Source organism: Pundamilia nyererei, unplaced genomic scaffold (genome assembly GCF_000239375.1).
Source record: "Pundamilia nyererei isolate P.nyererei 1_Seehausen unplaced genomic scaffold, PunNye1.0 scaffold00166, whole genome shotgun sequence".
NCBI classification, from domain to species: domain Eukaryota; kingdom Metazoa; phylum Chordata; class Actinopteri; order Cichliformes; family Cichlidae; genus Pundamilia; species Pundamilia nyererei.
This window is the reverse complement of record NW_005187567.1, coordinates 398,035-425,187: the sequence shown is the minus strand read 5'-3', so window position 1 is coordinate 425,187 and position 27,153 is coordinate 398,035. Positions and strand designations below refer to the sequence as shown.

The 27,153-nt window shown below is 40.9% G+C and overlaps 2 protein-coding genes across 2 annotated transcripts in view; one reads left to right on the top strand and one right to left on the bottom strand.

Annotated features, from left to right (window-relative positions):
* Window positions 1-6: 6 nt before the first annotated feature.
* On the bottom strand, window positions 7-6,282 carry rcn1 (reticulocalbin 1, EF-hand calcium binding domain). Its single transcript, XM_005745762.1, has 6 exons — window positions 5,749-6,282; window positions 3,810-4,003; window positions 3,506-3,684; window positions 1,338-1,398; window positions 514-713; window positions 7-156 (listed from the first exon to the last, which is right to left on the bottom strand). Exons 1-6 carry the CDS (start codon window positions 5,967-5,969, stop codon window positions 49-51), a joined length of 963 nt encoding a protein of 320 aa, XP_005745819.1. The 5' UTR covers window positions 5,970-6,282; the 3' UTR covers window positions 7-48.
* An 18,463-nt stretch (window positions 6,283-24,745) lies between these two features.
* pax6b (paired box 6b) overlaps window positions 24,746-27,153 on the top strand; it is a 21,433-nt gene continuing 19,025 nt past the window's right edge. Inside the window, exon 1 of the mRNA XM_005745756.1 lies at window positions 24,746-24,913. The gene's annotated coding sequence lies outside the window, so the exon portion shown is untranslated. The remainder of the gene's footprint in view (window positions 24,914-27,153) is intronic.

The following is a 27,153-nucleotide window of genomic DNA, read 5'->3' as shown; positions in this document are numbered from 1 at the left end:
CACACACACACACACACACACACACACACACGAAGCTGCAGTGAGAGCTCAGAGCTCGTCGTGGTTCCTGGTGAGGTCTTCTCCATAGTTAGTAGCCTGACTTCCCACAAACATGTTCCAGTTCTCGAGGATCTCCTCTTTAGTCAGCATCTGATCCTGATAAGGGAGATAGAACGTGTGAAATATGATGATTAAAAAAGCTCTTATTTAAATGTAAACAAAAACACTCCCAAAAGCAAAAAAAACCACTCAAGTGAAGAATTCTGCTGTGAACTGAAAATACACAAATACGAAATACACCAATAAAGAAAATTAACTTGTTTGCATGCCGTCTCTGTGCCTGCACTCTGGCGGCCCGTCCAGATCGTACACTTACTTTTGCCCTCTGTTGGCTAGGACGGGTTCCAGCTCGTACCCGGTGACTCTAATGAACCCTGTGTTGACAAGCTCTCACATCCACAAGGGCACAAGCAATAGATATGAAACCATATCAACATAGCTCTAACAGTATACCTTGTCCTGATCAGACTCGTACACCAGATGTCTGGCCTCCGCCTGTGCATGATCATAGTCCTGTGGCATGATCCAGTGACGGATTTCATCCTGGTCCATTTTTCCATCTTTGTTCAAGTCTCGGAAGTCAGAGAACTGTTCCCTCTCAGTCTTGACCCACTCTGGTTCTGGACCACCATCCTCATGTGCAAACATGTCCGCTTAAAACCCAAAGAAATGATGAAAGAACATTTGAATAAGACATTTCGACATTTTTTTAGTTTGCATTTAAAGAGAACACACAATTTACACCTTAAATACACTCCTGGTATAAATTCCTACAGAAATGGCATACACACAATGTACACTATTTCACGTGCAAGCTTTCCAAAGCAAACACCAATGACACTGAAGCTCTGAACCCTAACATCCATCTATAGTGGAGGTGAAGTTTAAGTCCTGTTATTTCGGCAGAGTTGTCATTTCAGTGCACTGATAGAAAAATCATCAACACTAAATGATTCATAATTAAAGAACTGTGCATACATAATGCTATCAAGAGGACATGTACATGTTTCGTATTTCTAAAAAGAGCTGAAAAGTTCCTGCAAACTCCTGCAACACTTTAAAATCCACTTTTTCCAGTGATTAGGGGATTGAGGCAAATTGTTGAAATATTATATTATGCTCCTTATTCACATTCCTGTTCGTCTTTGTATGCTTCAAATTGTCAGTGTGTGTTTTAAAAACACTGAGTGGTATATTGTTAGGTTCTAAGTAGATGTTTGAGTGCTAACGGGTTTTTATTTTTTTACCAATTGCTTTCAATTTTTGAATTAACTCACCGATATATTCGTCTTCATCCACATGCCCGTCACTGTTCCTGTCAATGTCCTCCAAGGTTTCCTGCATAGAGAATGAGTTAATAATATCATTAAAGGAAGACACAAGGGTCCTTCAACTATAGAGGAACTTTCACTTTGAGTAATAGAAGAGAAACGTGCAGCCCTGGGGTGGAAAAGTGAATTTATAAGATTCTGCTCACAGCTGGGCCGGCAGAGTGACACAACAATACAGGACTACTGATGAGTTGCACTCAACAATGATTTACCCTTTTCAGCAAACACTTGGTTCCACTAGATTTATCTGTAACATACTGGATCTGACAGTATGTGAATTTGGCTAACTGGTTAATTAAAGGGAAGGGAGTTTAAGTATCTCAGGGTTTTGTTCGTGTGGGGGTGGCACTTGTAGTGATGTGGATGCTGTAGTGATCTGAACATGAAAGCAAAGCTGTCAGTTTGGTTCCTACTCTTACTTATGGTCACGAACTTTGGGTAGCAACCGAGAGAATGAAATCTTGGATACATGATGCAGAGACTATTTTCTTCCAAAGGGTGTTCGGGGTCCCCTTTACAGACAGGGCAAGCAGCTTGGCTGTTCTGGAGTTACTTAGATTAGAGCTGCTACTCCTACATCTGACTTGGATGACTCCTGGATGCCTCCTAGGTTCAGTGCTTTGGGCAGGGAGGATGCCCTGCTAAGTAGCAGAAGGACAGATGGAGGAATTTCTAATAGTTCACTAAGAGGAAAAAAGAAAATCTTTGTCTTAAACCCACATAGCCTGTGCAGGGTCAGCAAAAAGAGATTTTTCTCCAGTGTAGATCTTTAGAAACACTGAAAGGGTAAGATGTTCTCCGTTTTATAAGGATGCAAAAAGGACACGACAATTCACAGCAGTATAATCGGTATCATAATTAAAACCTATGTTCTGCTATAAAATCTTGTCTTTGCTTGGAAAATAACATAATGGGTTCAGCAATGAACTAAAGCATTTTATATGAGCTTTCTTTCACATCAAACAGTTTCAGATCACTAAAACTGACCCTTTCGTAACTCTTTTTAGGTTGAAATTCAGAAATTCTCTTAATGGTGTGTTAAAAGGAAGAAATGAAGACCTACATAAACACCACCACATACATCCAAGTTTTGCTTCCTGACTAGTTTTCCTAAATTTCTAATCAATAACTATGCCTCCTTGATTATTCACATCTCTCTGACTTAACTACGACCGATTCTGTTCTGTTTTCTTTGGCCAAATACATGTGAATGCTCATGCAAAGTGTTACGCTTCAGAATGAAAGATTTCTCGTCTGCCAAATTTAATCTACTATTCTTAAGGACTGGTATTGTTCCACGTTTGCAGTGTGCAGGAGTTCTCTGGTGCCAATAGTAGATGGCAGCAACACAAGCAGTTTGAAGGTAGAAATGTGAATTGTGTGTAGGGTTCCAGTTGGCGCTTACCAACTTCACGTTCCTCCCTGATCCTGCACAGCAATCTCCTTCAGTTATTGTTCACGCTAGCCTACAGCCACATCCTTTCTAATGTTTTTCCTATGATCGCATGTACCATCAGTTACTCATTCGTTTGCATAGTTTTAGAAAGATCAGTGTTTCTGAAAAATTCATTGTAAGTATAAAGTATGAATGCAGCATGTATGTATGTGTAACTATCATGTTAGCTCTAGCCAGATTCACCACAATCAGTGAAGACACCCCTGGCTGAACCGTTCTTTGGTAACATTCAGCAACATCATAAAAATGAGAGATTAATAATTAACTCTGTCAAATGGGTAGTACAAATTTTATGAACAGAGCAGCATAGTGCATCACTGCTAACATTCGCCACCCCACATTCCACGAAGCCGAATTTATATTTAAAGATTGAGTTTTAAATGGGACGGTCGGTTTGTCCCACTGGACCTGTTCCCAAAAAAAAATATAGGAACTCAATCATTTCTGGGCCAAGTTAAAATTTCATTAGGAGGTTATTCAAATGTAGCACATTTATTTAAGTAGCGAGATCAAACACATGGAACAGAAACTCAAAACTCTTGGAATTAAATCATATTTCTTATTAGGCAGACGTGCTCTTACTTTTGGGAACGTCACTTCTTTCAGGTCTGACGTGCGTACTCCTTACTTAAAGATCACGTGAACACAAAGGGCTTACCAGAACCACAATATCCTTCATGTGTTCGAACTCCTCAGGGTGGAGGAAGGCTGTGAACTCTTCTCTGTCTGCTGCCAGGTCCCTGTTCAGATCAGCTGCTTTAAACCTCCTCTCATCACGAGGGAGCATCTTCTTGAAGCTGAACTGGTCCGTGGCATCTTCAAATTCTTCCGGGTTGGCTAAGAGGGTGAAAAAAAAAAAAGATGAATAAAAAATGAATCAGGTTTAATAGTCATGTAATACTTTAATACTAAAAATAAATAAAAAAAAATACACCATGTGTCTTGAACTAGTGAGCCCATACCGAGGTAGTATCCATATGTGGCTTGTTTGTACTCATCCCAGGAAATCTTATTGTCCTTATTCAGGTCATAATCAGTCCACACCTTGGCTACATTCTCATACACATAACGCTTCTGGACGCGCTTTATCCAAGCCTTGAGTTCAGCTGTGGTGATGTAGCCGTCTGCATCGCTGTCTATTCGGTCCACAATTTTTCTGTTGGGCAGGGGAAAAGACAGATATTAGTGATATATTAACTAGATCTTAGTGATATATTAACTAGATCTTAGTGATATATTAACTAGATCTTATAGGCATATATAGGCAACATACAGTGCTGTGCAAAAATACTGACTCAGCCCCTCATTTCTTTATATTTTGGTTGAAAATATTTATTTATTGAAATGTGCAGAGATTTGCTGAAATTCAATATAGAAGGCAAAAATCGAGGTTTTACAATTTAACAAGTTTAAAAGTCAGTATTCGGTATGGCAGTGTTTATTCTTCTTTAAGTAGGCTTCAGGGCCAATTCTCCAGGCTTCTTGAAGAACAGTCAAAGCTCTTATTTGGATGTTGGCTGCTTTTTGTAGCGTTCTCTGTCAAGATGATCTCACACAGCTTCAGTAGTGTTGAAGTCCGGGCTCTGGGGAGACCAGTCCATGACTGATAATGTTAATGTGTGTTTTTCAGTCCAGGTATGCTTTAACCGCACTGTCATTGTGTTTGGGATCATTGCTATACTGAAAAATGAAGTCTTGCTGATAGGATGCTTTTCAGATGGTATTAGATGGTGGATCAAAACCTAATGGTATTTTTCTGCATCAGTAATTCTGTCAAGTTTGACAAGGTCCCCAACACCACCGGCTGAAATGCAAATGCAAACCCTGACCCTCTAGTCCTGCGTCAAGTCTTCGGTTGATTTTTGTCCTTTTTCTTAAGAACATAGGTTTCAGATACCGTTCATCTGCTGTAATTAGTCCTTTACAGGCCTGCTACTTCCTTTTTATTGTTCACAGATTGTCCACTTCGTGCTTTTTAACGCTTGAATGATTCACATTAGTGTTAAGTGATTAAACAAACAAACAGACAAAAATAAAAATGAAAATGAAAATAAAGGAATGGACTAAAAATTAGGGGGGGGGGGACAAAACAGATGTCCAAAGAAAAACTTTGAAAACCAATTAAATGTAAGAAGGAAAGTATAAAAGTAAAATATAGAGTGACCGAAGACTTTAGTAATGAGATGCTGATTAATGACAGGCTGGATTAATAATTAATAAATAATTATTTTCCTACAGGTAATGTGGATTCATAGAAAGGATTTCTGAGGGAGGGGCAGGCAAACCCAGGTTAGAAAGCTAAAAACTGCAGTGCATCTGTGGTGTATTCTTAGACCTGGGCTGCCACGTTGTGATATTACAGGGGTCCTCCCTCTTTCAAGACAACAAGCAGGAGTTTTATGGACTAACTTGCGTCACATGGTGCCAACTTGTCACTGCAGCAGTGGCAGAAGAAAAAAAAACGTTTAATACTTGAAGAATCCTGCCAACAGAACCAAGTGGCACACTGAGCGTGCCCTGCAGTTTTGTACAGAATACCTACATGCAGAACTTCGGCCATTAAACTTTCCTTAAACTTCACCCCCATAAATGAATCTTTAATGAGTATTTGTAATTAAGATTTCTGCAGACTATTAAGTGTACAGTGTGTGCAAACAGTATGGGTGCCATAATAGAGCAGGAGTGCTTTCACAGGCACATGTTCCCATGTTTTTAAATGTTTAGTGTTCTTAGTCTGAACAGTTACACGAAACGGGCTTCAGCGGCAGAGTGTGTGATTTAAAACAAACAAACACAAAAGCTCCAACCTGTCCTTCGAAATCCCACCAAGCCTGTCACTAACTTCACTTTCAGATACCAAAAATCAGCTTATGTGGCAGAGTGCTGGTAGCATTTCCTTACCCGAGCTTGTCCTTGCTCTCTTCAGGGGTGAGCTGATCAAATGTTTTGGCCTCCTCTTTGCCCAGAAAGGCCTCATGGTCATACTGGAAGCTCTTATTGTCTTCGTGGGCTTGCCTGCTTAGCTCTGGCTCATGATGGACTCTCTCTTTTCTCAGCGTCGGCTTGGTCTGCGCCACAGCGGCGCAGAAGAGCACAGCGCACACGAAGCTGAAGCCGGCCATCAGTCGGGGTTCAAGCTGACTTCTCTCAGAGGGCACAGCGATCTCCGAAACGGGCCTACAACACCACAACACACAATGATCAAGCGGCTGTGTAGCTCCTTTCACTGCTGGACCGCTAAACGCCGACTTTTTGTCCTGTCTTCAGCGGCGGAGCGCAACAATGTTGCAGCAATGTTCAAACACCCTCAAAACGCAACCTGCGCCCGCAAACAGGTCCTCTCTGAACACCTACACTCCTCACAGTTTTAGGCAATCCTGTCCCTTATCCCAATGAAAGGGATGCAACCAAACAGGGATTTCCTGCCGCCTTACGTACAGCCATTCACAGGCTCCGTTTGATTCAGGCCCCAGCCTCAACCACTGCCAGAATATCCCCCATTGGTCCACGGGATGTCGGTAACACGAGAGGGATTCCGGCGCCACGTTGCAAGCTGACGAACGACCAGAGCAGGAGAATCAACGTGGGTCAGCGAGCAACCAGTGAGAACGGGAGTTACACACACAGTTGTAGGGAACTATTTAAGTGTTTTCTGCCAACTTGTAATAAGGTGCATTTGAAATGAAAAGGCTGTGTGCACAGCTACGCTGATGTACAGGGATATAAATAAACCATTGCTGTCTAAAAAATCATCAGTCACAAGTATGCAGCTCGCTGCTTCAGTGTAAAACGTTTAAAGTAAAACATGCTGGAACTGATTTCAGTGTTTGATGTTTGTTTGAGGGTAAAGTTCCTTGAATCCGTAAAATATGCAATACTTTAGTAGTATACGAGTACTGCTTACTGGATTTAGATGGATTGTTCTATATGTTAGTTGCTATAGAACTGAATGAATAACTGTGGCATCATGACACAGTTAAAGTCTTGCTAAGATAACAGCTGTGGAATATCTTTGAATGTGTCTATGTGCGTGTATGTGTGTTAGTGTGTCTCAGAGTGATGGAGAAAGTGAAGGATGGGAGGGTAACTAGTGGGAATGTTATGTACTGGCCATGCACTATATTTAGTAATAAAAAGACAACATATCCTATCAGATGTTGAAACTGGGACATTTTAAAAAAAATGCTGATTTTAACATGCTTTCAGAAACATATTTCAAAAGACTTAAGCATCTGGAAGCTGAGGAGGCCAATTGCTTTTGTTACATTTTGTATTTCATAATCCCCAAAACGTTTTCAGTGGGTGAACGACAGGCAGGCCGGTTCAGCACCCACTGTCTTTTACTCTTGTAATCATGTGCAGAATGTGGTTTGGCAATGCGTTGCCTGAAAAAGACAAAGCCTGGATGGCAGCATATGTTGTTCCAAAACCTGATTTATCGTTCATCACTGATAATCCCTTCACAGATGTGTGTGTCACTCGTGCCATGTGCACTAATGTATCCCCTTAATGCCCTTTATTTTTAAACTGCTTTCTGGAAACGAGTTGGATGGTTAGCTGAGAGGATGTAGGGTCTATTATTTCTTTTGTTGAGTAGAGAATATATGTATGTATGTATGTATGTGTGTATGTATGTACAATACCAGTCAAAAGTTTGGACACGCCTTGTGATTTAATAGTTTTTCATTATTTTCACGACTATTTACATTGTAGATTCTCACTGAAGGCATTAAAACTATGAATGAACACATATGGAATTATGTCGTAGTAAACAAAAAAGTGTGAAATAACTCAAAACATTTTATATTTTACATTCTTCAAAATAGCCACCCTTTGATTTGATTACTGCTTTGCAAACTCTTGGCATTCCCTCGATGAGCTTCATGAGGTCGTTACCTGAAATGGTTTTCCAACAGTCTTGAGAAGTTCCCAGAGATGCTGAGCAATTGTTGGCCCTTTTGCCTTGACTCTGCGGTCCATATCATCCCAAACCATTTCAATCAGGTTTAGTTCAGGTGACTGTGGAGGCTAGGCCATCTGGAGCAGCACTCCATCACTCTCTTTCTTGGTTAAATAGCCCTTACACAGCCTGGAGGTGTGTTTGGGGTCATTGTCCAGCTAGACGCAAACCGGATGGGATGGGATGTCGCTGCAGGATGCTGTGGTAGTCATGCTGGTTCAGTGTGCCTTCAGTTTTGAATAAATCCCCAACAGTGTCACCAGCAAAGCATCCCCACACCATCACACCTCCTCCACCATGCTTCACGGTGGGAACCATGCACATAGAGACCATCCGGTCACCTTTTCTGTGTCGCACAAAGACACGGCGGGTGGAACCAAAGATCTCAAATTTGGACTAAAGTACAGATTTCCACTAGTGTAATGTCCATTCGTTGTGTTTCTTGGCCCAAACAAATCTTTTCTGCTTGCTGCTTTTCCATAGCAGCTATTTGACCATAAAAGGCCTGATTCACATGTTCTCTGAACAGTTGATGTAGAGATGTGTCTGCTACAGGAACTCTGTGTGGCATTTATCTGGGCTCTAATCTGAGGTGCTGTTAACTTGCGAATTCTGAGGCTGGTGACTCTGATGAATTTATCCTCAGCAGCAGAGGTGACTCCTTCCTTTCCAGGGGTGGTCCTCATGTCAGCCAGTTTTGTCGTAGTGCTTGATGGTTTTTGCTACTACACTTCAAAGTTTTAGCAATTTTCTGGACTTACTGACCTTCAGTTTTCAAAGTAATGATGGACTGTTATTTCTCTTTACTTAGCTGATTGGTTCTTGCCATAATATGAATTTTAACAGTTGTCAAATAGGGCTGGCAGCTGTGTACCAACCTGACTTCTGCACAACACAACTTATGGTCCCAACACCATTAGGAAAGCAAGAAATTCCACAAATGAACCCTGACAAGGCACGCCTGTGAACTACTTATCAATTTTTTTCTTTGCTACATAATTCCATATATCTTGTGTCATGTATTTGATGTCATCAGTATCTATCTGCAATGTAGAAAGTAGTAAAAATAAAGAAAAACAATTAAATGAGAAGACATGTCGTAGTGTTGGAGTGTTGGTGTTGGAGATTTTGTCAAATCAATGGATCTGACATCCATCCATCCATGGATAGCCCTCCCCAGAGCCTGGACCTCAACATTTTTGAGGCAATGTGGGATCATCTTGACCGAGAACAGAACAAAAGGCAGCCAACATCCAAAGAAGAGCTTTGAATGTCCTTCAAGAAGCCTGGAGAACTATTAATGAAGACTACTTCAACAAATGACAAGAAAGCTTCTGTATGAGAGCTCAGGATATGTTGAAGAACACTCTGGTTTTGTTTGTTTGTTTGTTTTGTTTTTTGCCTCAGATACACTATTTATTTCCCATTTTCCTAAAACAGTATAAAGTATAAAGACGTGTGAGGCTGATTCAACATTTTTGCACTGTAGATTTTAGTATTTACTTAAATTAGTTTAGGTTTTTAGTAATTTTAGTTAAAGTAGTTTTTAAGTTAATTTTTTTCATTTTAAGAAATACAGAGCATGGGTTTTGGATCATTAGCAATATCTGAGAATGTGGAAAGTTAAAAGATTGCTTCAACTACAGATAACTTCATAAGTCAATGCGAGAGTGTGAAGTCGTCCAGTTTAGTTGAGTCCTTGCGATATAATGTTTCGAGATAGAGGAAGAGTTGGTGTAGGGAGGGGTGTGTGATCATATCCACGTGAAGAAAACGAAAAGAATCACATTACTGAGCCCCATCTCAACATGAGGTAATATGGAAGAACAGACTCTGTACCCTGGAAACAACTTGCTGACACTGCCATGCCTAATCCTCCTTTGTGGGCAGGAGAAACATGTATTTTGCCATTCATCATTAGCATAATAAGCCAGCACATGGCACTTTGCTGTTTTGCATAAACAGTACACCCCAGTTTATGATTATAAAGAGGCCCTGGGGCCAACTAGCCTCTTTATTCAATTAATGAATAGTTAATGTATTTAAATTAGTCCTGCCTGGTCAATTTGAATCAGTGTGCTGTGCAGACATGAAGAAATACAAATGTGCTTTCCCAAAGAGATGCATTTCCTAAAGATACATATGGATATACAAGAATACAGAATTTTCATCTTGGTGATGATGATGGTCTCAGCAGGATTGATAGTTGGACCCTTTCATTAACTTTAGATCACACAGCAGGGGCAGATTTTTAGGTGTTACCTGTATGCTGAAGACTATACTCTCAAACAATGGTAGCATGGCTGAACAACAGCGGGCATTAACATGTTGGAAGGAGAAAGTGGATGGCAAGAGTGGCTTTCAACATGAATATTTCACCAAGGAATAGAACGGGGAGGGGGCTGCAGCTACGGGCGTGTTCAGTTAACCATGAGATTGCACACACTGCAGAATGCATTTGGTTAATGTAATTAAGAAAACCCTATGGTGGGAGACACAGAGCATTAGTGTCCAGAAAATTCAGTTCAGTTGTGGCCTCTTTTTGCCCTGTGCTTACAGACACACACTGCATTTATCAGATTTTTGATCTTCTTTTGGTGCGACAACAGTTTTGTTAGTTTGATTAAGCAACAACAATTAATCAGCGCATCTGAATAATTAAAGGGTTATAAATAACTGAGATCGTGCACAATGGAAGTGAGTTTGACAGTAAATATGATTGTAGTTCTTTTTTTTTTTAATCGCTGTTTACTGTATACCTGAAGTCATGCCTGCAACATTTCATTTACTAGTATTATCAAGTATCTTCTTTAAGCTTTTGAAGACAGAGAAGCTAGAAACGTGTCGATGTTTACTTTTTAATGTCATTTTCCCCCTTTTTTGTTGTCTGTCTTTCAGTTGCAGCTCAGGACTAGGTGGTTCTCTTTTCTGTAACTCTGAGCCACAAAGGCGACCAAAAACTAAATAAATCAAATAAAACAATGCAGACTTATGCAATGATTTTAATGTTAAATGAGGAGCCTCATGTTGTATTTCGCTAAGACACAAAAACTGAGAATGTTGCCAACATGAAGATTATGAGAAAGAACTGAGCTGTACTCCCATTCACATAAAAGATTGATCGTGCTGTGGCGTCACTCATTGGATAGTGAAGCCCCGTTATGAAACGTCAAGCTGAGCGCGTTCGGCGTCCTCATCTTGGTGTTTTGAAAGTAGATGGGATCAGCGCGAGGTGGATCTGAGTTGAGGATACCACACCCTCATTGGTTTCTTGTTTTATTCAGTATGACCTGAAACTACCGACTGAGGCCGTAAAGTTGTCAGGAAAGTGTCGAGGGCAGGTTTTACATGGATTTCTCTAGAACCGGGATTCTTTTATGGAAGAACAAAAGAGTCACCCCTCTGCTGATCATTATAAGAATGCTGGTTTAAAGCACTTCCACACTGGTTTTTCAGACCCTGAAGCTATTTTAAGTTATCTGTGGATGTGACCTTGTGTGAAGTTGCCCTTTCTCACACATAGTGTCAGACAGTTTCTCACTACTGGATACAAACTTTTTGATTTTTCATTTTATGTTTACCTTTATCAAAGAAGTGAGACTTGAGATTAAAAGCCTCTTTTACATCACAAGCCTCTCAAGGAGCTCATGCAAAATCCACACAGCAGGGCTCTGCCTGGATTTGAAATCAAGACAAAAACAGTGGCAACAATTGCTAACCATGCTGCCTGGTTTAGCCAAGGGTACCTGGGTAATGAATGCGGGAAAATGCATGTTAAAGACTGTTTTATATCTGATTATGTATTGTCGAGAAAAGACTGCAGGGTGGAAACAGCTTTAGAAGCTTAGTTTAAAGCACTACAGAGTTATAGCGGCACTCTAAGTGAACATATTCAATATGCTTTGAAGTGAGACTTTACAGACAGTATACTGCTGAAGTTCCACTTGTATTTTTTAATGTATTGTTTTATTTTGATTCACAGAAACTGTGAGCCGTGTATTTTAATTTCTTTTTCTGCTTCTGAAGATGGGTATGTAACAAAATGTTTAAGAAACTGATTTAAACTATTACTTAAAAAATAGTTAACAGGCCACATCATGTGTACAAGTGAGAGAGTTTAGGGACTCTTGATTTACTTCTCGTTTTATTTATTTTTCTTCACTGTATTTACCACAAAAGTGATTTGATACTATTCCACTTTATCCACTAAATTGATTGGTTTGCGTTCCTGGGATTTCCCTCTGCTTTTTTCTCATTAATATGTTTGTTGTTGTTGCTGTTGTCAGGTTTCAAGTTGTGGAAGATTTGATTAGAGTGGAACAATAACAGAGAACACAGAGTCTCTCATCACAGAATTAAACAATTTTCCTCTTCCCTTGTGAATTTTCATAGTAACAATAACTCACCACCCTCACTATACTCAATAGATTAATAAACTTCTCATTGCTGCCACACAGGAGAAAAGAAACCTTTGCTCTGTTTAATGACAACTGTAAAGTGGAGGCAATCATGGGATACCTCCCATGACATTTCCCCCGTTCCTGTCCGCTCCACTTATCTTAGACAAATGGCCGTGCCAGGCCACTATCGAGATGAAGCGTTTTCCCCGAGTCATTACGTCTGTCACCGGGGCCATTTCCATATTGAAAAATCTGAAACAATAAACGACGCCTGAGCCTTTAATAACTGTGAAGGAATCATATTTGGAAAATTGCATTGAAGCAATAACCTTTTCTCCCTGTAATTAGATGACAGAGAGGTCCTGGTTTTAATTAAGTCAGCAATTTATAGTCGCACAGCCATACCTCAGTGTGCTGATTAGTATAGGAGGGATCACAGAACAGCGTTGCTTCAATTTGAACAGATTTGATCTAGTAATTACTGTGTTATATGGCAAAGGCCGCTGCAAGTCTCAGACTCTAGACTCTGTTGATGCAGTGCTCCGTGAAGCATGGCCCTTCCTTTCCAGCGTTACTCGAGCTGAAAATATGTGGCAAGCAAGTGTCTGTCTGAATAGGTTTTCAAAGGGGGGTCATCAACAGAGGACATAATCTTTGAGGAGGCATATTAAGGTGGAATTGTGAATGCGGGGACCTCTATATGTGTGTGCGTCTGTTCGAGAGCATTTGTTTTGAGCGCAGCATGATTTCATGCCGCATCTTAATTGATCCTCTTGGTCACTGTTAAATGTTAACATTTGCACGAGGGGGCAGGAGAGTTAAGGATGCTGTTTTAGCGCAGTGTTAATAAACATGGCAATTTACTGTCAATTTATGTTCTGACAGGTCGTAATGAAGACCATGAAAAGAAGATTAGCTGGAGCTGTTACAGCAGACCGTCTGGGGACCGTCATCATGAGACTGTGGGGACCAGCGCTTGTTGTGTGAGCCGGCAGCCTCTGGCTCGCTGTAGCCGTCTACGTGATTGGCAGTAATGGTCCGGTTTCAGAAAAAGAGCGGCAAATTTATGTTCACTCATTTATCAGATTACACAGACGTGCATCTATAGGCGATCGGAACAATAGCGCACGGCAGCCCCCTTGACATATCATTAGTGACATCTAACAGATGCTTGTGATCTGTGCTGCTAATTTCATTTGTTTCTCTGGCTAACCTCAACAGGATCTTCACAGTGGGGTTAAGGCCATGGTGTGGAAGAACAGGGAGATTTTTGATTTTCAGAGATGTTCAAAACCACTGAATTCTTTGCTTTTTATGTTTGTTACTTGTTTGCTGATTGTCTGGAGCACATGTGAAGTGTGCCTCGAGTGGCTCAAGTCCCAAGGGTAAAGGCACTATGATGGTTTAGTGAGAAGTGCTTTGGATATTAAAGTACTGCCCATGAACCGCTTCACTAGTTTGGTTGTAGACCTCTGCTGCTTGTCCCACCACATCTTTCCCATTGCTTCCTAGCATCTTTCTAGTTCTACCACGGCAAATAAAAATATAAAGATGCCCCAGTTGAAAAGCAGCACTTAATATGAAGTCAATACACCTGGCAGAGATCAGAGAGACAGTATGTGGAGACTCCTGCAGGACTTCTTTCAACCTAATTAGCAATCCCAATGGCCTAATGGAAGAATGGGGTTAATTAATCCTAGCGGATATCTCAGATTGAGCAGAGGGACTCTTTCGGCCCCTAGATCTTCCCTCCATAAAGGTCACACTTCACAATAAGAGAGCAATGCATGTGTTCCCCCTCTGAGGTCCTCTCATCCAATCCCTCAAAACATAATTTGATGTCCTTTCTTCAATCAGCATAACTATATAGCCAGAAAACAAACCCTGGAACACAGTGGAACATTAAGTGCTAATACTAAATGCTGTCTCCGGGCTCTGAATCATCCATAGATATGTGACAAAGCACCCTCAGAGTTGATGGGGTCTGGTGCTAAATGCCCGCCACTGGCTAAACATCATTTGTGTGTGTGCTGACGCTAGATGCTAAAGGGTGTCTCTAGGCTTTGGCTGCATGACTGTGGCCTGTGATTTATTGGTCATCATTTGGGTGACATTTTCCTCTGGTTCAACTTTCTAGTCAGTTGGCATTACAATACTTTCTTTACACCTTCTTTACACTGTGGCATGTTCGAGGGAAAACCATGCTCAAGTGTGTGCACGTGCCACAAATACTGTTTTCCAGCTTTTGCGCTGCAGGCTTTTTTCTGTGGCCGAGGACACTCTAGTAGATGAGCACTACTACAAAGACCTTAATAGTATGTGATGTAACGAGACTCATCTTCTCGGAGCATTAACAAATCATAACTGAAACACAACATCAGTGGAATTTAAGTATAGAGTAATTAAGAAACTAAATATCGGTGTTTTTAGTGTACTACTATTGCTTCCACTTATTAGGTTATTAACAGCTCTTGCAAACTCTTTCACTGACTTGCTTCTCCGCTCCCTCATCCAGCAGATAGAATAGTGGAGAGGTTTTGGCTGCAGTAAGAGTGTCTCCCCTGGGCTGCAGCGCAGCTCCTGTCCCCCTTCTCTCCCTGCAGCTGGAGCTACTAGAGCCAGATGCTTCGTAGCTCCACCACCCTCTGTCCCCCCTTTCTCTCTTCCAGGAGGATGGTGCCCAGAGAGGAGGATGACAAACGCCTATGCCTCCTCTTACTGACGGATTTGGACGACCTGACTCCAGCCCTGCACTGTTCCAACCGCCAGCACAAGATGTTGACTTAATGGAAGGGGGTTGGCTGTGGATGGGCCCATATGCGTTTGTATTGGGAAAATATGGCAGGGCGGTGTGTGTCTGTGTATCTCACTATTCAGTAGGATTGTGTGTGTGTTTGTATGCGTCTGCGTGTGTGCATCTTTTCACCTAGCCCAGACTGCCTACATCCATCATTCCATGGCGCTTTGGCAAAGAGTGGGACTCAGACAGCTTCACTAACACACGGTCAGTTAAATTGCCTGTTAAATTGTCCTGGTCTGTAGCTATCTTAGGTGTAGATAAAAACACTGCACTTAAAGCGTGCACTTAAAGGCAGAAATTGTCAAGTAAATGCCAGCCTCCCTCCATGCATAGAGTGAGAAAGAGCAGGACAGAGGGAGAGAGGAAAAAATGAAGATTCTCCAAGGGAAGCACATTTCCATTACAAGACAAAATTCTTCAGCAATCTAAGGTGAATGTATGTGTGCGACTATTGTCAGTGCCATAACTATGGGTCAAGTGGAAATATCATGAAAATATTCAACTTTAATGTTAGTATAATATTCCCGTACAGGCCATTGCAATCTATATTCCAAATTCTAAAGCACTTTGACACTTTGGAAGATTGACAAAATGATCAAAGTAGGACATACGTATGAAACCCGCATGAGCTTCAGACCCACCTGATCAATAGACTAAATTATGCATGAGGAGCAAAACCTTAATACCTCTTCATCAACCTTCACCGTTCTCCTTTAATGATTAAAACAACGGTTTCAATCCAATACATTTGACATTTCTCACCATGCAACCAGATGGAAAATGAAGTCCCATTCTTTTTACATTACTGGGATATTAAGGATAATTGCTTGCTTCCTTCTTATGTACCTGGAGCAGAAAGATTTACAGAACTGCTCTCCTGTAACAAGTGATGTAGCTGTAATAATATAAAAAAGATGGGTTAGTTCTGGCCACTGGTCAGTGTTCGTGAAGGAAACGGCAACAAAGAGTAGGGAAACTTGAGCAAATGTTTGCTGTTTAAATAGGAAAAGTTTGCTACACTCCTTGATAGATCACTGACCAAAACTTAAAGTCTACATAATGAACTGATATCCAGTCAAAATCAGGCTTTGTAGGTTTTTAGTACCCTGAAGTCAAATAGCTCAAACCAGGAACCTTTCTGTACACTCTGATTCATTTTTGAAGTTTAATGGTGATTTATTATTTACACTACTTATATATTAGTGTTTTTTCAAGATTACTATATTACTTCAGAGGGTGTGAGAAGTATGATTTGTGCATAAAGCCAGTAGATAACTTGTCGGTAAAGCTTTAAATTCACCAAGCTGACAGTGTTCTGTTTTATCTTTTCTTTCTTTTATTGTTTGGGATATTTAAAGCTGATTCAGAAATATATAATAGTAAATCTCGAATCTTTTTTCTTCTTACGCATATCTATAATTTCATTAGCCAGTGTGCCAGATATTATAAACTGACCTATTCAAGCCACACACTGTTTATAGCAGTATTCGAATTTGACAAGTAGATGGATGCATGCAGTCTGCCAAAGTAAACTGTGAAGTGATATGACAGGTCTGTTGACTCAACGGGGAACTCTGTACATATATTAACTGCATCACTGCACGATGTGTGAAAGTGACAAAAAGACAATATTTGTCAGAAGCTATTAAGATTTTCATATTTGAACAGATGCATGAAAATGTCTCAGATTAAAAAACTCTAGTAAACTACAGAGCATTTAATTGTATATATTGAAATTGTTCATGAATGTAGGTTTTTATAAGATTTCACACTGACATCATAAATGATGATGTCGGTGTTCTTGCAGGAAGGTCGTTATATACATATCGTCATCTTATGTGGATCTTAAAACAAAAGTCTGTATATAAAATCTGCGTCTCCATTCGGCCTTCCTGAACAATGATGCCAAACATGCACAAACATAAACAAATGAACGAAACAACCAAATTTTAATTAAATCCTACAGCCTAATTCGAGCCAGAACATAAATAGTGGACTCAAACAGTGAAAGCAATCATTCGGCACAACGTCTACCAGTTGAGTTGATTACAAACTGCTCCAGGTCAGTTTTGGTCAGGAGAGTACAAATTAACTCAGCGGCACGTTCCGGTATTTACACTCTGCAACATTATATGAATTTTTGTGGATGTCTAACTCGGCGCTAGGGGGCAGAAAAGCTCCACAAGTGGCAATGATGAAGCGCTATGAAGCTGGCAGTGGAGCTGAGAGCAGCTGCGGCTTGCAGGCCAAGTTTGGAATGTTTGCTATGATTTAGACTGAGCTTAATATGTAATTCGAAATGGTATTCATGAGTTTTATTGTGAAGGTTTGGTGAAATTGCGCTGTTTTATTGTCAGCATAGACTGTTCTTAAATAGTATAGTATATCACAGAGGTGAAGTCTTAACAGTGCAGTGGGTTATAAGGCAGTTATCATAAAACATCGCAGTATTGCTAGGTTGTGTGTCAGTAGCAGATTACGAAATATAGACCGCGCACGTGTCTCTGCAGCAGTAAGAGGAAAGTTTAAGGATGGAGACTGTTTTGGCTGGAGTTCTCGTTCTTGCACTCTTTTAGGGGGAAGTTGAATGGGGATGGGTTCTTTCCATCTGAGAGTTTTACTTTAAAACCACACGGTGAATTGTCGTTTGTCCAAGTAGAGCTCGAGAAGCCAAAGTGCAATCTCGTGTAGGTTTCTCCAGTGGTGGCTGAGCAGCCAGAGAACTTTGCGGGAGATTTTGGCTAAACTTCTGCCCATCTGTCTGCCCATCTGAAGAGGGGCAAACCTTTACTTTTAGGGTGCAACTTACGGAGAAAGACTCTTAGTATGTAAGAGCGTTGGCGCGCGCTTACAGGGTAGAAAATGAATCAGTGAGGATTAACCGAAGCAAATGTGAATATTCATCACCACAAGTGCCAGAGTTGTTATTGTTTCTGAAACAGCGTGGTCTATGTGATAGGGTGTGGTATGAGCTTAACGGGAGCAGAGGCTTAAAGTGTGATGTTCCAGGTGCACTTTTACGCACAATATATACCTGAAACACAGGAAGACTCTAAAATTCAACTGTTTACCCAATAAAGCGAATTGCTTTTTCTTAGATTGAAATGAGTTAATAATATGCACACTGAACCAAAATCTTGCGTTGATGTGTGATGTGTCCTGCTTGGACCCTCAGTGTCGCGCTAATGTTCAGACATGACACTAATGCAGGGTGACCGGGGGCTCTCTCCTGCTACAAAAACCTATGCAGCTGTCTTCAAATCAATACATGTCAAAGAAATATGAAAACAAACACCATAACCACCGCGTCTCCGCTCAGTAAATGGGCACGTACCTCTGATCTCAGATTATAGTTTAATACTTTATTGTATATTGGGACCTATACGCACAACTAACCTACCTTGTTAGTGTCAAGGATAGAGTTTTGTCCCATTTTCTACTCTGACATAATTATACTTCAAATTTCAACCCAGTGCAAGTTACACGAGAAAATAGTTGTATTTAAATGAGTTTGTGCTTTTATTTCGCGTCGTGATGCATTATGATGAGCAGCAACCGCAAACCACACTTCATCCATCATAATTTATTGAATATTACATCCATACATAAAAGACTATGCGAGTCTTGGTTTGTGTGCTTTTTTTTTTTTTTTTGCACCAAGGCAGGAGGAGGGTTGCATCTGTTAGGGTCCAATGTTAGTCTTAATTACTGGCCTTCTTGTTCTCCGTGGCCCTCAACCGTCTTTAATTAAAACCTTGATTAGGGGGGAGGAGGTCTCGGGCAAGGCTATTACCAGATGGGTTTCCAGTAATAATAATAAAGACTTTATCCGCCGCTGCTGTCTGTGTGCCATAAAGCGCAGAACTCGCTGCCCGTCCATATCAAAGCACAGCGAGCAGAAAGAGGCTGTTAATTACGCCGGTAATTACTTGTCTAATTACGGTTCGTTTGTGATTAGATTTAGAAACGTTTCGCGGTTTGTGCAGAGGCTTTCTGTAGCCAGTATGTCGGCTTAACACTGTATAGACTGAAATGTAGTGTGTATCCACAGCGGGGTGCTGCTGAATAACCGGCCTGTAAGGGATGGAGTGAATAAGATCAATAAGGAAGCACTGACCCGAAAATCATCCGTATTTTTCTCAGAGAAGTCCTCAATAATCTATATGTTCAAGGAACAACAAAGTGTCTCTGGAATAAGATACAAACATGTTGTCAAATACAATTTTCACAGTTTTTTTCGCGTTTTCTCCAGAACTTGGCTACAATTCCTACGTTTTTGTTGTTGTTTTTTTACTCTTCAGAATTTGGCAGGCTTTACAGAGCTTTTAGTGAGCTTTCTTATAGCGGAGAGGTCAGCTTCTTCTGTTCTGTGACGTTTCAGAGTCTCTGCAGCCCTCTTATAACTCCCATTTCCAGTGTTAAAAGAACATTTGCGGCTCGCCAAAGAGACAGAAAAGCCAAATCAATAATGCGTCCTGACATATTCAGCAGAATTGCACATTAGCGACTTAAGAGTCGCCACATTATGAATATATCTTGCCAATGGTCTGAAAGTCATTATGACTGCGCACAGGCACGCCGCAGCTTTTATATTCAAGACAGAGAAACTTGCAAATAACAATCAGTTCAATTATCCTCAAAATATTTACTCCAGGATAGGATTTGTCATCCAGACAAGGAGAAGGAGGGAGAGGGGAGGAAGAAGTGATTTCTTGCTGCACTATGTGCGTCTATTTTCCAGACGGTTTGTCGTCGTTATTGCCTGATTTAGTGCGTGTTGTTTTACATAGCCCAGTTATCTGTATGAGTTCATGTACAGCCTTTTGCCGCGGCATCCATTTATACATATCACATAGATCTATGTTGAGTTTGTCACATTTGGTCTTTTATGTTCTGTCTCCTCTGTTGCTGGAAGCTATAGGGTCATTGGCCTATCTATCTATCTATCTATCTATCTATCTATCTAGTCTAATTACCTCCCCTCTGCTTCTCTGCAGCAGGTGTTCCGGCCTCTGACCCTGCATAGAAAAGTGCCAGAGGCCAGGTGATGGCATTAGCGAAGTAATGTCTATTTTTACGCACACAGCCCGCCTCCTTCACCGCTATAGAAAGAAGCCATGTCGAATAAGTTTTTATAGACTTGTCACTTATCATGCTCGTTGAAACTAGGGTGTATAACCCTACTTCGCTCACTTTTTAGGTTAAATTACAGGATCCAAGGCTTTGTGGAAGCATCATTACTCTGTTTGCTGAGTTTTATTTGTATGATGCTCAGACATTTTTGTCCACCTGGTCGTTACTAAGACGGCGAACTTGACTAAGTCAGATTGTTTTCATTGACGTGCGATGATCTCTTACATTTACCAATCATCGGTTATTCTAGTTATCCCGAGTCAGCTGACCAAGCAAATATCATTTTAAACGAACACGGAAAGACAGAGCAGCTGCTTGCAGTGCACGGCACATCAATTACACTATTAGGCGGGTTAACCAAATATTAACAATACAACGCAGACCCAGATAAATTGTCCTAGCAGCATGCTGGAGCCCAGCTTCTGCCAGCCCTGGGGATTATGTATCATGACCACAACTACCATACCGTGTGTTGACTATATCGCGCACCATGAATTACACAGAAGAATGCACAACCTCAGTGCTCAATGTTATTCACAAAAATACAGTCAGACCACAGCCCTAGCATGAGTAATGGTGAAACCCTCTTAGCGCAGACCACTGCAAAGCTTGTGACTGGTGACAAGTGTTACATTTCACCAAAAAACACTTCGAGTTTTGTCTGGATTTGAACCCAGCTCTACATACAAATTAGTTATTTTTAAACAAACAAATAAAAAAACTCCTAAAAAACCAAATTTTATTTAGGCGCATTGGAAGAAAAATAAGGACTCCTCAAAATAAGAAACGTGAAATCTATAATAAAATAATTTCCATCTACGAGGTCTGAATTTAAGTTAGAAACATGCTTTAAGGTTCTAATGACATAACATACTTAACAGGTCAAGAAATACCCAGTCAAGCCAACATGTTAGATCTTTGATTTATATTTGATCTATTAGCCAGGTAAATGTTGATGCGTACGAATCTGTTTTGTCATATTTAAGCTCTTTCCTCTCAGTGATTTTCTATTTTCCACACAAACATTTCTTCCAACAGTTACTAAGATAATCTTTGAAAAAAAAGACCTTCATTGTGACTAAACTGGCCACATGTTGAAAAAGTCTTTTAATTATGTGCTTGGTCTAATTAGCTGTTGAAAATAACAACAAAATCCAAGGTCGAGTTGCTCTATTACCTACAAATCATAGGTTTTTTATATAGATAGTCCTGTTTGGTGGTTCTGAATCCATGCCAACACCCTTTAGCTGATGCGTAATTTACCTCGCCGTGCGTAATTAACTGAGTCGCCATCAGACCCCGGTACGTGTAACACTTTATTTTGAACGGCGCAATACGTTTCCATTAAACGTTATTAAAGCGCAGGGAGTGACGAGCTCTCATTTGTCTTGTCAGGACATCTGACAACCTCGTTAGCTCCCATTTTCCCCTGTCAGCTCACAGCGCGACACGGACACTGACTTCAGCCACTCCTGGCAAGTGAGTGATAAATGCGCCTACTCAGCCCTGCGCAAAACAGCAACATTATTGTTGCCAGCACGAAGCATCAGAATCAATCACAGTCAAGTCTGAGTGGCAGGTGTCAGTCTTAACACTTTGCTATTATTATTATTATTATTTTTAACTTCAGACCACTGTCAATCTTTAATCTAATTTAAAGGGTCACAGATTTAGGGGGCATAATATCGCCTCTTTGACTTCTCACTCCAGCCTAACTGACCATGAGTAGCCCACATTTAACGCTCCACACAGGCTGGAGGTTTCGCAAAATGAACTGTTATGAATATTTGTAAGCAAATGGATGATCTCGTTACTTCGCAAAAAAGGGGCAGAAGAACACTTAATGGCATTGAATCTTTCCGCTCCCTGCACTTTCAGATGCGATTGTAGATCGAAGTCAGACTTGTCACGTTGAGGCAAAGTGAATTCCTAACATCCAGGACGTGCCTGTCTACTCCGGACAAATTGCATCCAATCACCCCGGGGGAATTCGGCTAATGTCTCGATCCAGGGCCGGGGAGCATGGAGAGAAAACAAATCAAACTCTGCACACAGAGCGTGTAGGGCTTATTAAAACATTTCGCACAGGGGAAAGAAAGGACGAAACGAGGAATATGTGTCTGTACACGTGTATGCGTGCGTCGGCTGAGGGGGTGGGCTAATTATGATACATTATCTTTGGACATTGTAGTTTTTAATTGTAAATATCAGATGTGCAACCTAAACATTTTCACACTACATGCCAGCTGTTTGAGTGGCGGAGAGCGCATGAACTGGGCCTGGCTGTTTAATCACTTCAGCAGGTTGGAGTGGTTGACTAACTTTGGTCTTATTTAAACTCATGTGGGCCTAGCAAGATATTCGTGACGCTAAATACAAACAATGTGCTCTAAAAAAATCCTAAGGCTAAATGCACACGAAAGATTCTAACAAATTCTCGTTTGAAGCAAGTTTAAACGCGAGGTTCAAATAGAACTTACCTCCTTATCTCCATTGCAATTAATCCTAATTTAGATGGATGAAATGCCCCCCTTTGAACGCAGCATCAGCTCTGCGTGCACCCTCTGCTTTCTGGTAACGTGCTCGGTCCCCTGGACATTTTTCTCTGTCTGCTACAGCGACAGTAAACAATAAGCTCATGAGGCGTAGGCTATGGCAACATAATGTTCTGCATGGCTACAGAAGGGAGGTCGATCATTACACAATTTGTTTTAAATTTGATCAGTCACAGAGAGATTGGCATCTCCCTGGAAAGTCCGGGCAGGGTTGAGTTACTGTAGCTTAAATCCAGGTTTCACTCGTGTTATCCTTACAGACCCCTTCACGTCAGCATCTTCACTGTAGGCCGAAATAATGTCAGGTATTTAACTTTGGCTAGAGTGTCCGTGGTTGTTAAATATGCAGTATAGGCGGAAAGACTGGGATCGCAAGCAAATGTGGGTCGATATTTGCTATCATAAATATTTGATTTGCAAAATTGTTTCCCTACTGACATAAAAATTCAGAAACTGACAGTATGATTTTAATGTGTGTGTGTGTGTGTGTGTGTGTGTGTGTGTGTGTGTGTATTTGCGAGTGTGGGGGACACAGAGAGAAAGAGGGGGGAGAGGGAGAGAGAGAAAGGTTGGTTTGTGTAGCAGCGTGGTGACGGCAGAGGGAAAACCGGCTGGACAGATTTGCGTTTACGCCTGATCTGCTTCTGGAGAGCGGGGCTGTGTGGGAAGGGAAAGGGAGCACCTGGCTCGACCGCTGTATCCCATCTCGTTTTATTGACAGCCTGATAAGCAGGGACCAAGCCGTGCGGTTTCCAGCGCGGATGTCGAGCACCCTGCTGCGTTGCACAGTATCAAGGCCTCTTAATGGCTGTTCCTCTAAATAATGGCTCAAACACAGCCAGTCCTGACTGGCCCGTACCTGCGCTGCCCCGGTCTCTTCCTGAGAGACAAGCGGTGGCGCGGTTGCCCATTTACTCAGTCTTGTTCAAATTGACACAAACATCAGAGGTTGTGAAATAGGATTTGAGGCTTTTAGCCTGTCTTAGTAAAAGGGAAACTAAAGCCCCCATTATGAGTCACAGTGACAACTTTATAGGGCTGTAGAAATAAAAAGGTTTTAGCGCAGACTAAAACACTGGGATTGTCTACAAATATAAGTAATGTAATGACTCTTACAGCAGGAGTACGTCATAGGGAGCAGCCAGGGGGCATCTATAGACCCCGAGCGGGACTTTCCTGCATCCGTTCCCCCCACACCTGTTGCGCTCTGAGCATGCTCAGATTTAAGAACACAACAGTGTACTTGCTAATCTATTAATATTCATATGACCTATCTATGACCTAACACCAGCAACTGTTACAAGCAGTAACTGTTAATGGGGAATTTCAAAACTTGTTGTTAGGAAGATGCATTTTTGTTACTTATAGCTTGTACATTCGAAAGCTGGAACAAATATGTAAATAGTGCCAAGACTCTTCACAGTTTCAGTGTAAGACCGGATGCTCGCTCAATCTCAGCCAATCCTCTTTATTCTTAAAATCAACGGGAACACATCCGAGTCATAAAAATTATTATTATTATTATTATTATTATTATTATTATTATTATTATTAATAATAATAATAATAATAATAATAATAATAATAATAATAATAAACATACAGTGCTTCGATCGGGTGATTTTGAGCGCAAACAGCTCAAACCTTTTAAACCATACTTCTTGCTTCTTGCTGAAGTGCTCTCGAGCAAGTTTTCGGCTAAGTTCCATGAATAAATAAAACACGGACAGAAAGATAGAAATCAAACTTTCGATTGAAGATAAAGTGGATAACATTCACTAAGGTGATGATGTAAATAAAAATCAAATCAATTATCAATCGGGGAGCGAGCCCGCAGAGTGAATTGTTAGCTGTCCGCCCCTGCACACAGCCGACACACCGGGAAAGTAAACAGGCCGGTGTGCTCCACATGTTGGTTACCTTGCGCACTTCCCCATTCTGCGCTCAGCGTCCTGTCCAAGGCGTGACGTCGAGTCGTCGCTCCAGCCAATCACCGCCAACTTGAGGCTGATGCTGAAGGGAAAGTTGCTGGTAAGAGTCGCAGATTTTTCCCCCCTCTCACTGACATTTCAACTTCACGACGGATTCAAAGGTAGATAGATTTTCATCGGGACCTATAAGTTTCTGTTTCTGTGACACGGAGGAGAGATCCGGGGAGGGAAGAAGCGAGTTTATATGCACAGGATATCGGTCAGACGCCTCTGCTGCCTTTCTTCCGGTGAGTTTGGCTGGACTATAGCCTACTTTTAAATAGTCTCTTTTTAAAATTTAAATCTACTGTAACTTACACGATAAACCTCTGAGAATATTTACAGGGTATCCTTTCTGTATTTTTGTATTTTATTTCATTTTATTAAATCCTGAAAAAAAACGCAGTTAAAAGCATGCAGACTGATTTCAATTCGGGCGCACTGGGAAAGTTGGGAAAATTATTGGTTAAGTGTTTGCACGTTGCTTTGTGTATTACAGAGTAGGAAAACACCAAAACAAAGTGGAAAACAATAAGCCCAGTTCGTTTTTGTTTTTTGTTTGTTTTTTTGTCATCTATCGCACACGCGCACACAACGTGTAATTGGCGATCTTCACACAGGAATTAAGCGCTCGTCATTTCTTTTAAAAAGCGGCTATTATTGTGCGAGTTACGCCTGGAGGGGAATTCAGCCTATACATCAGGAATGTGTACAGTGAGATCCATTCATCTATGCACGATCTATAAGCGCAATGGAAACGTCGATGTCCATCACCGGAAGATTTGATTCTGTGGGCTTTTTCATCAACATGACACGTCTGTGACATTTTGGAGAAACAGCGCGATATTTTGGTTGAAATGCTGTGAGTTAACGTTTAAAGTCAGAGGTACTGTTAAAGAACTATAACACTTTAAAAAAAAAGTTGTGAAAGCAAATTGCAAGCACGTGCTTCAAATCTTCAAAAACAACGAAGTGAAGTGACACGCGCGCCTTGGTGGTTTTCAGATTGATTTTGTTCGGAGGGCCCGGACCTGCTGTTTATGTTTGAGGTTATTACCATTTAATTTCTTCACACACCCCCTCGTCTAATTACGAGCTTTCAGTTGCATTATTATTTACACCCCTCACACATGTACTCATTTCCACACAGTATCTGGAAGTCTTTGGAAGCCTCGGGTCAAGGTTCTTGTATGTTTGGCTGCAGCGTGCCTTCCTGTCACACTGGCCGATCAGCGCTGTGACACCATTAGCCCCGGTGTTTATCACAGCCCTCAGCCTTTTGCTGAGGGCTTTAGCCTTTTGTGGACTGTACACATTCTGTGAACTACACAAGAACACGCCGTAGTCTTCACTGTGTCTCCACAAACTTTACAAATTGTTAGGTGGGGTTAAACTACACAGGATAAACTAAATAAAAACAAAATTTACCTTAAACGATGTACAAAGCACTCCACACTGTGGAGGTGAATGTGACTAGAAAATGAAGCCATTAGATGAGCCACGAGGACGTTAACTGTAACAAAATGCTTAAAAAAATAATAAAGAGCAGGGTTTGAGCGTGTTTGGCATCCCGACAGAGCAAGACGGGGGCCACCTTAGGAAGCTACATGCGGCTGCCCACTCCGTGATGGAGTTGCGTTTCTTTATGTTTACTCAGTCTGATGAAAAATGAGTCGCCACTAATGGAGCTTCTGTTGCGGTACGCTCTCCACGTGCGCCACCACGCTTTCAAAACAGCAGATGGATAAATATCGGCGCAGAAGTCGAACAAGCAAGTGACTCTTTGATTATGGCTCATGAAAACAGAATAATACAATCGTAAACGCGCGGATGATTTATGCAAATAAACCGGCGACGTGCTCATGAGGAGAAATGTGACCGGTCGGCTCTGTCTGATGAATGACAGCTCAGAGCTTTGCAAGAATGCAGCTACACGTCAAAGTCGAAATTTTATACATCGGTGACAACAACAACAACAATAACAACAACAAAAACAACAATAATAATAATAATAATTAATATTATTATTATTATCAACATTTACAATACTGCTTAAAAACACAAATCATTTAATTGAGAATTTCTATAATAATAAGATTATTTTAAAAAGAATAGTAGAACGTTTATAATAAAAGGTAAATTAAAGTACATTTGTTATATTCAGAAATATTTCATTTATATTTATTTATAATAAATAACAAATTTATTGTATATAGAAAACTCATATTTATATAATTATTTGCTCACCAGTGAAAGTAGGTGTAATACAGTTCTGGGGCTTGTATGTGTACACCACTTAATATGTATTTAATTGTCTAAGAAAAAAAATTCCCCTCCTATATTAGATACAATTTAAATACAGAAAATGAAGATGCACACCACAACAGGCTTTTTATTGTCTGAGTGAATCACCGTGTTTTCCAAGCGATTACTAACTCGAATCAATGCTGCAACAATATTTATAATAGAAAGCTCAAAGGTATATATA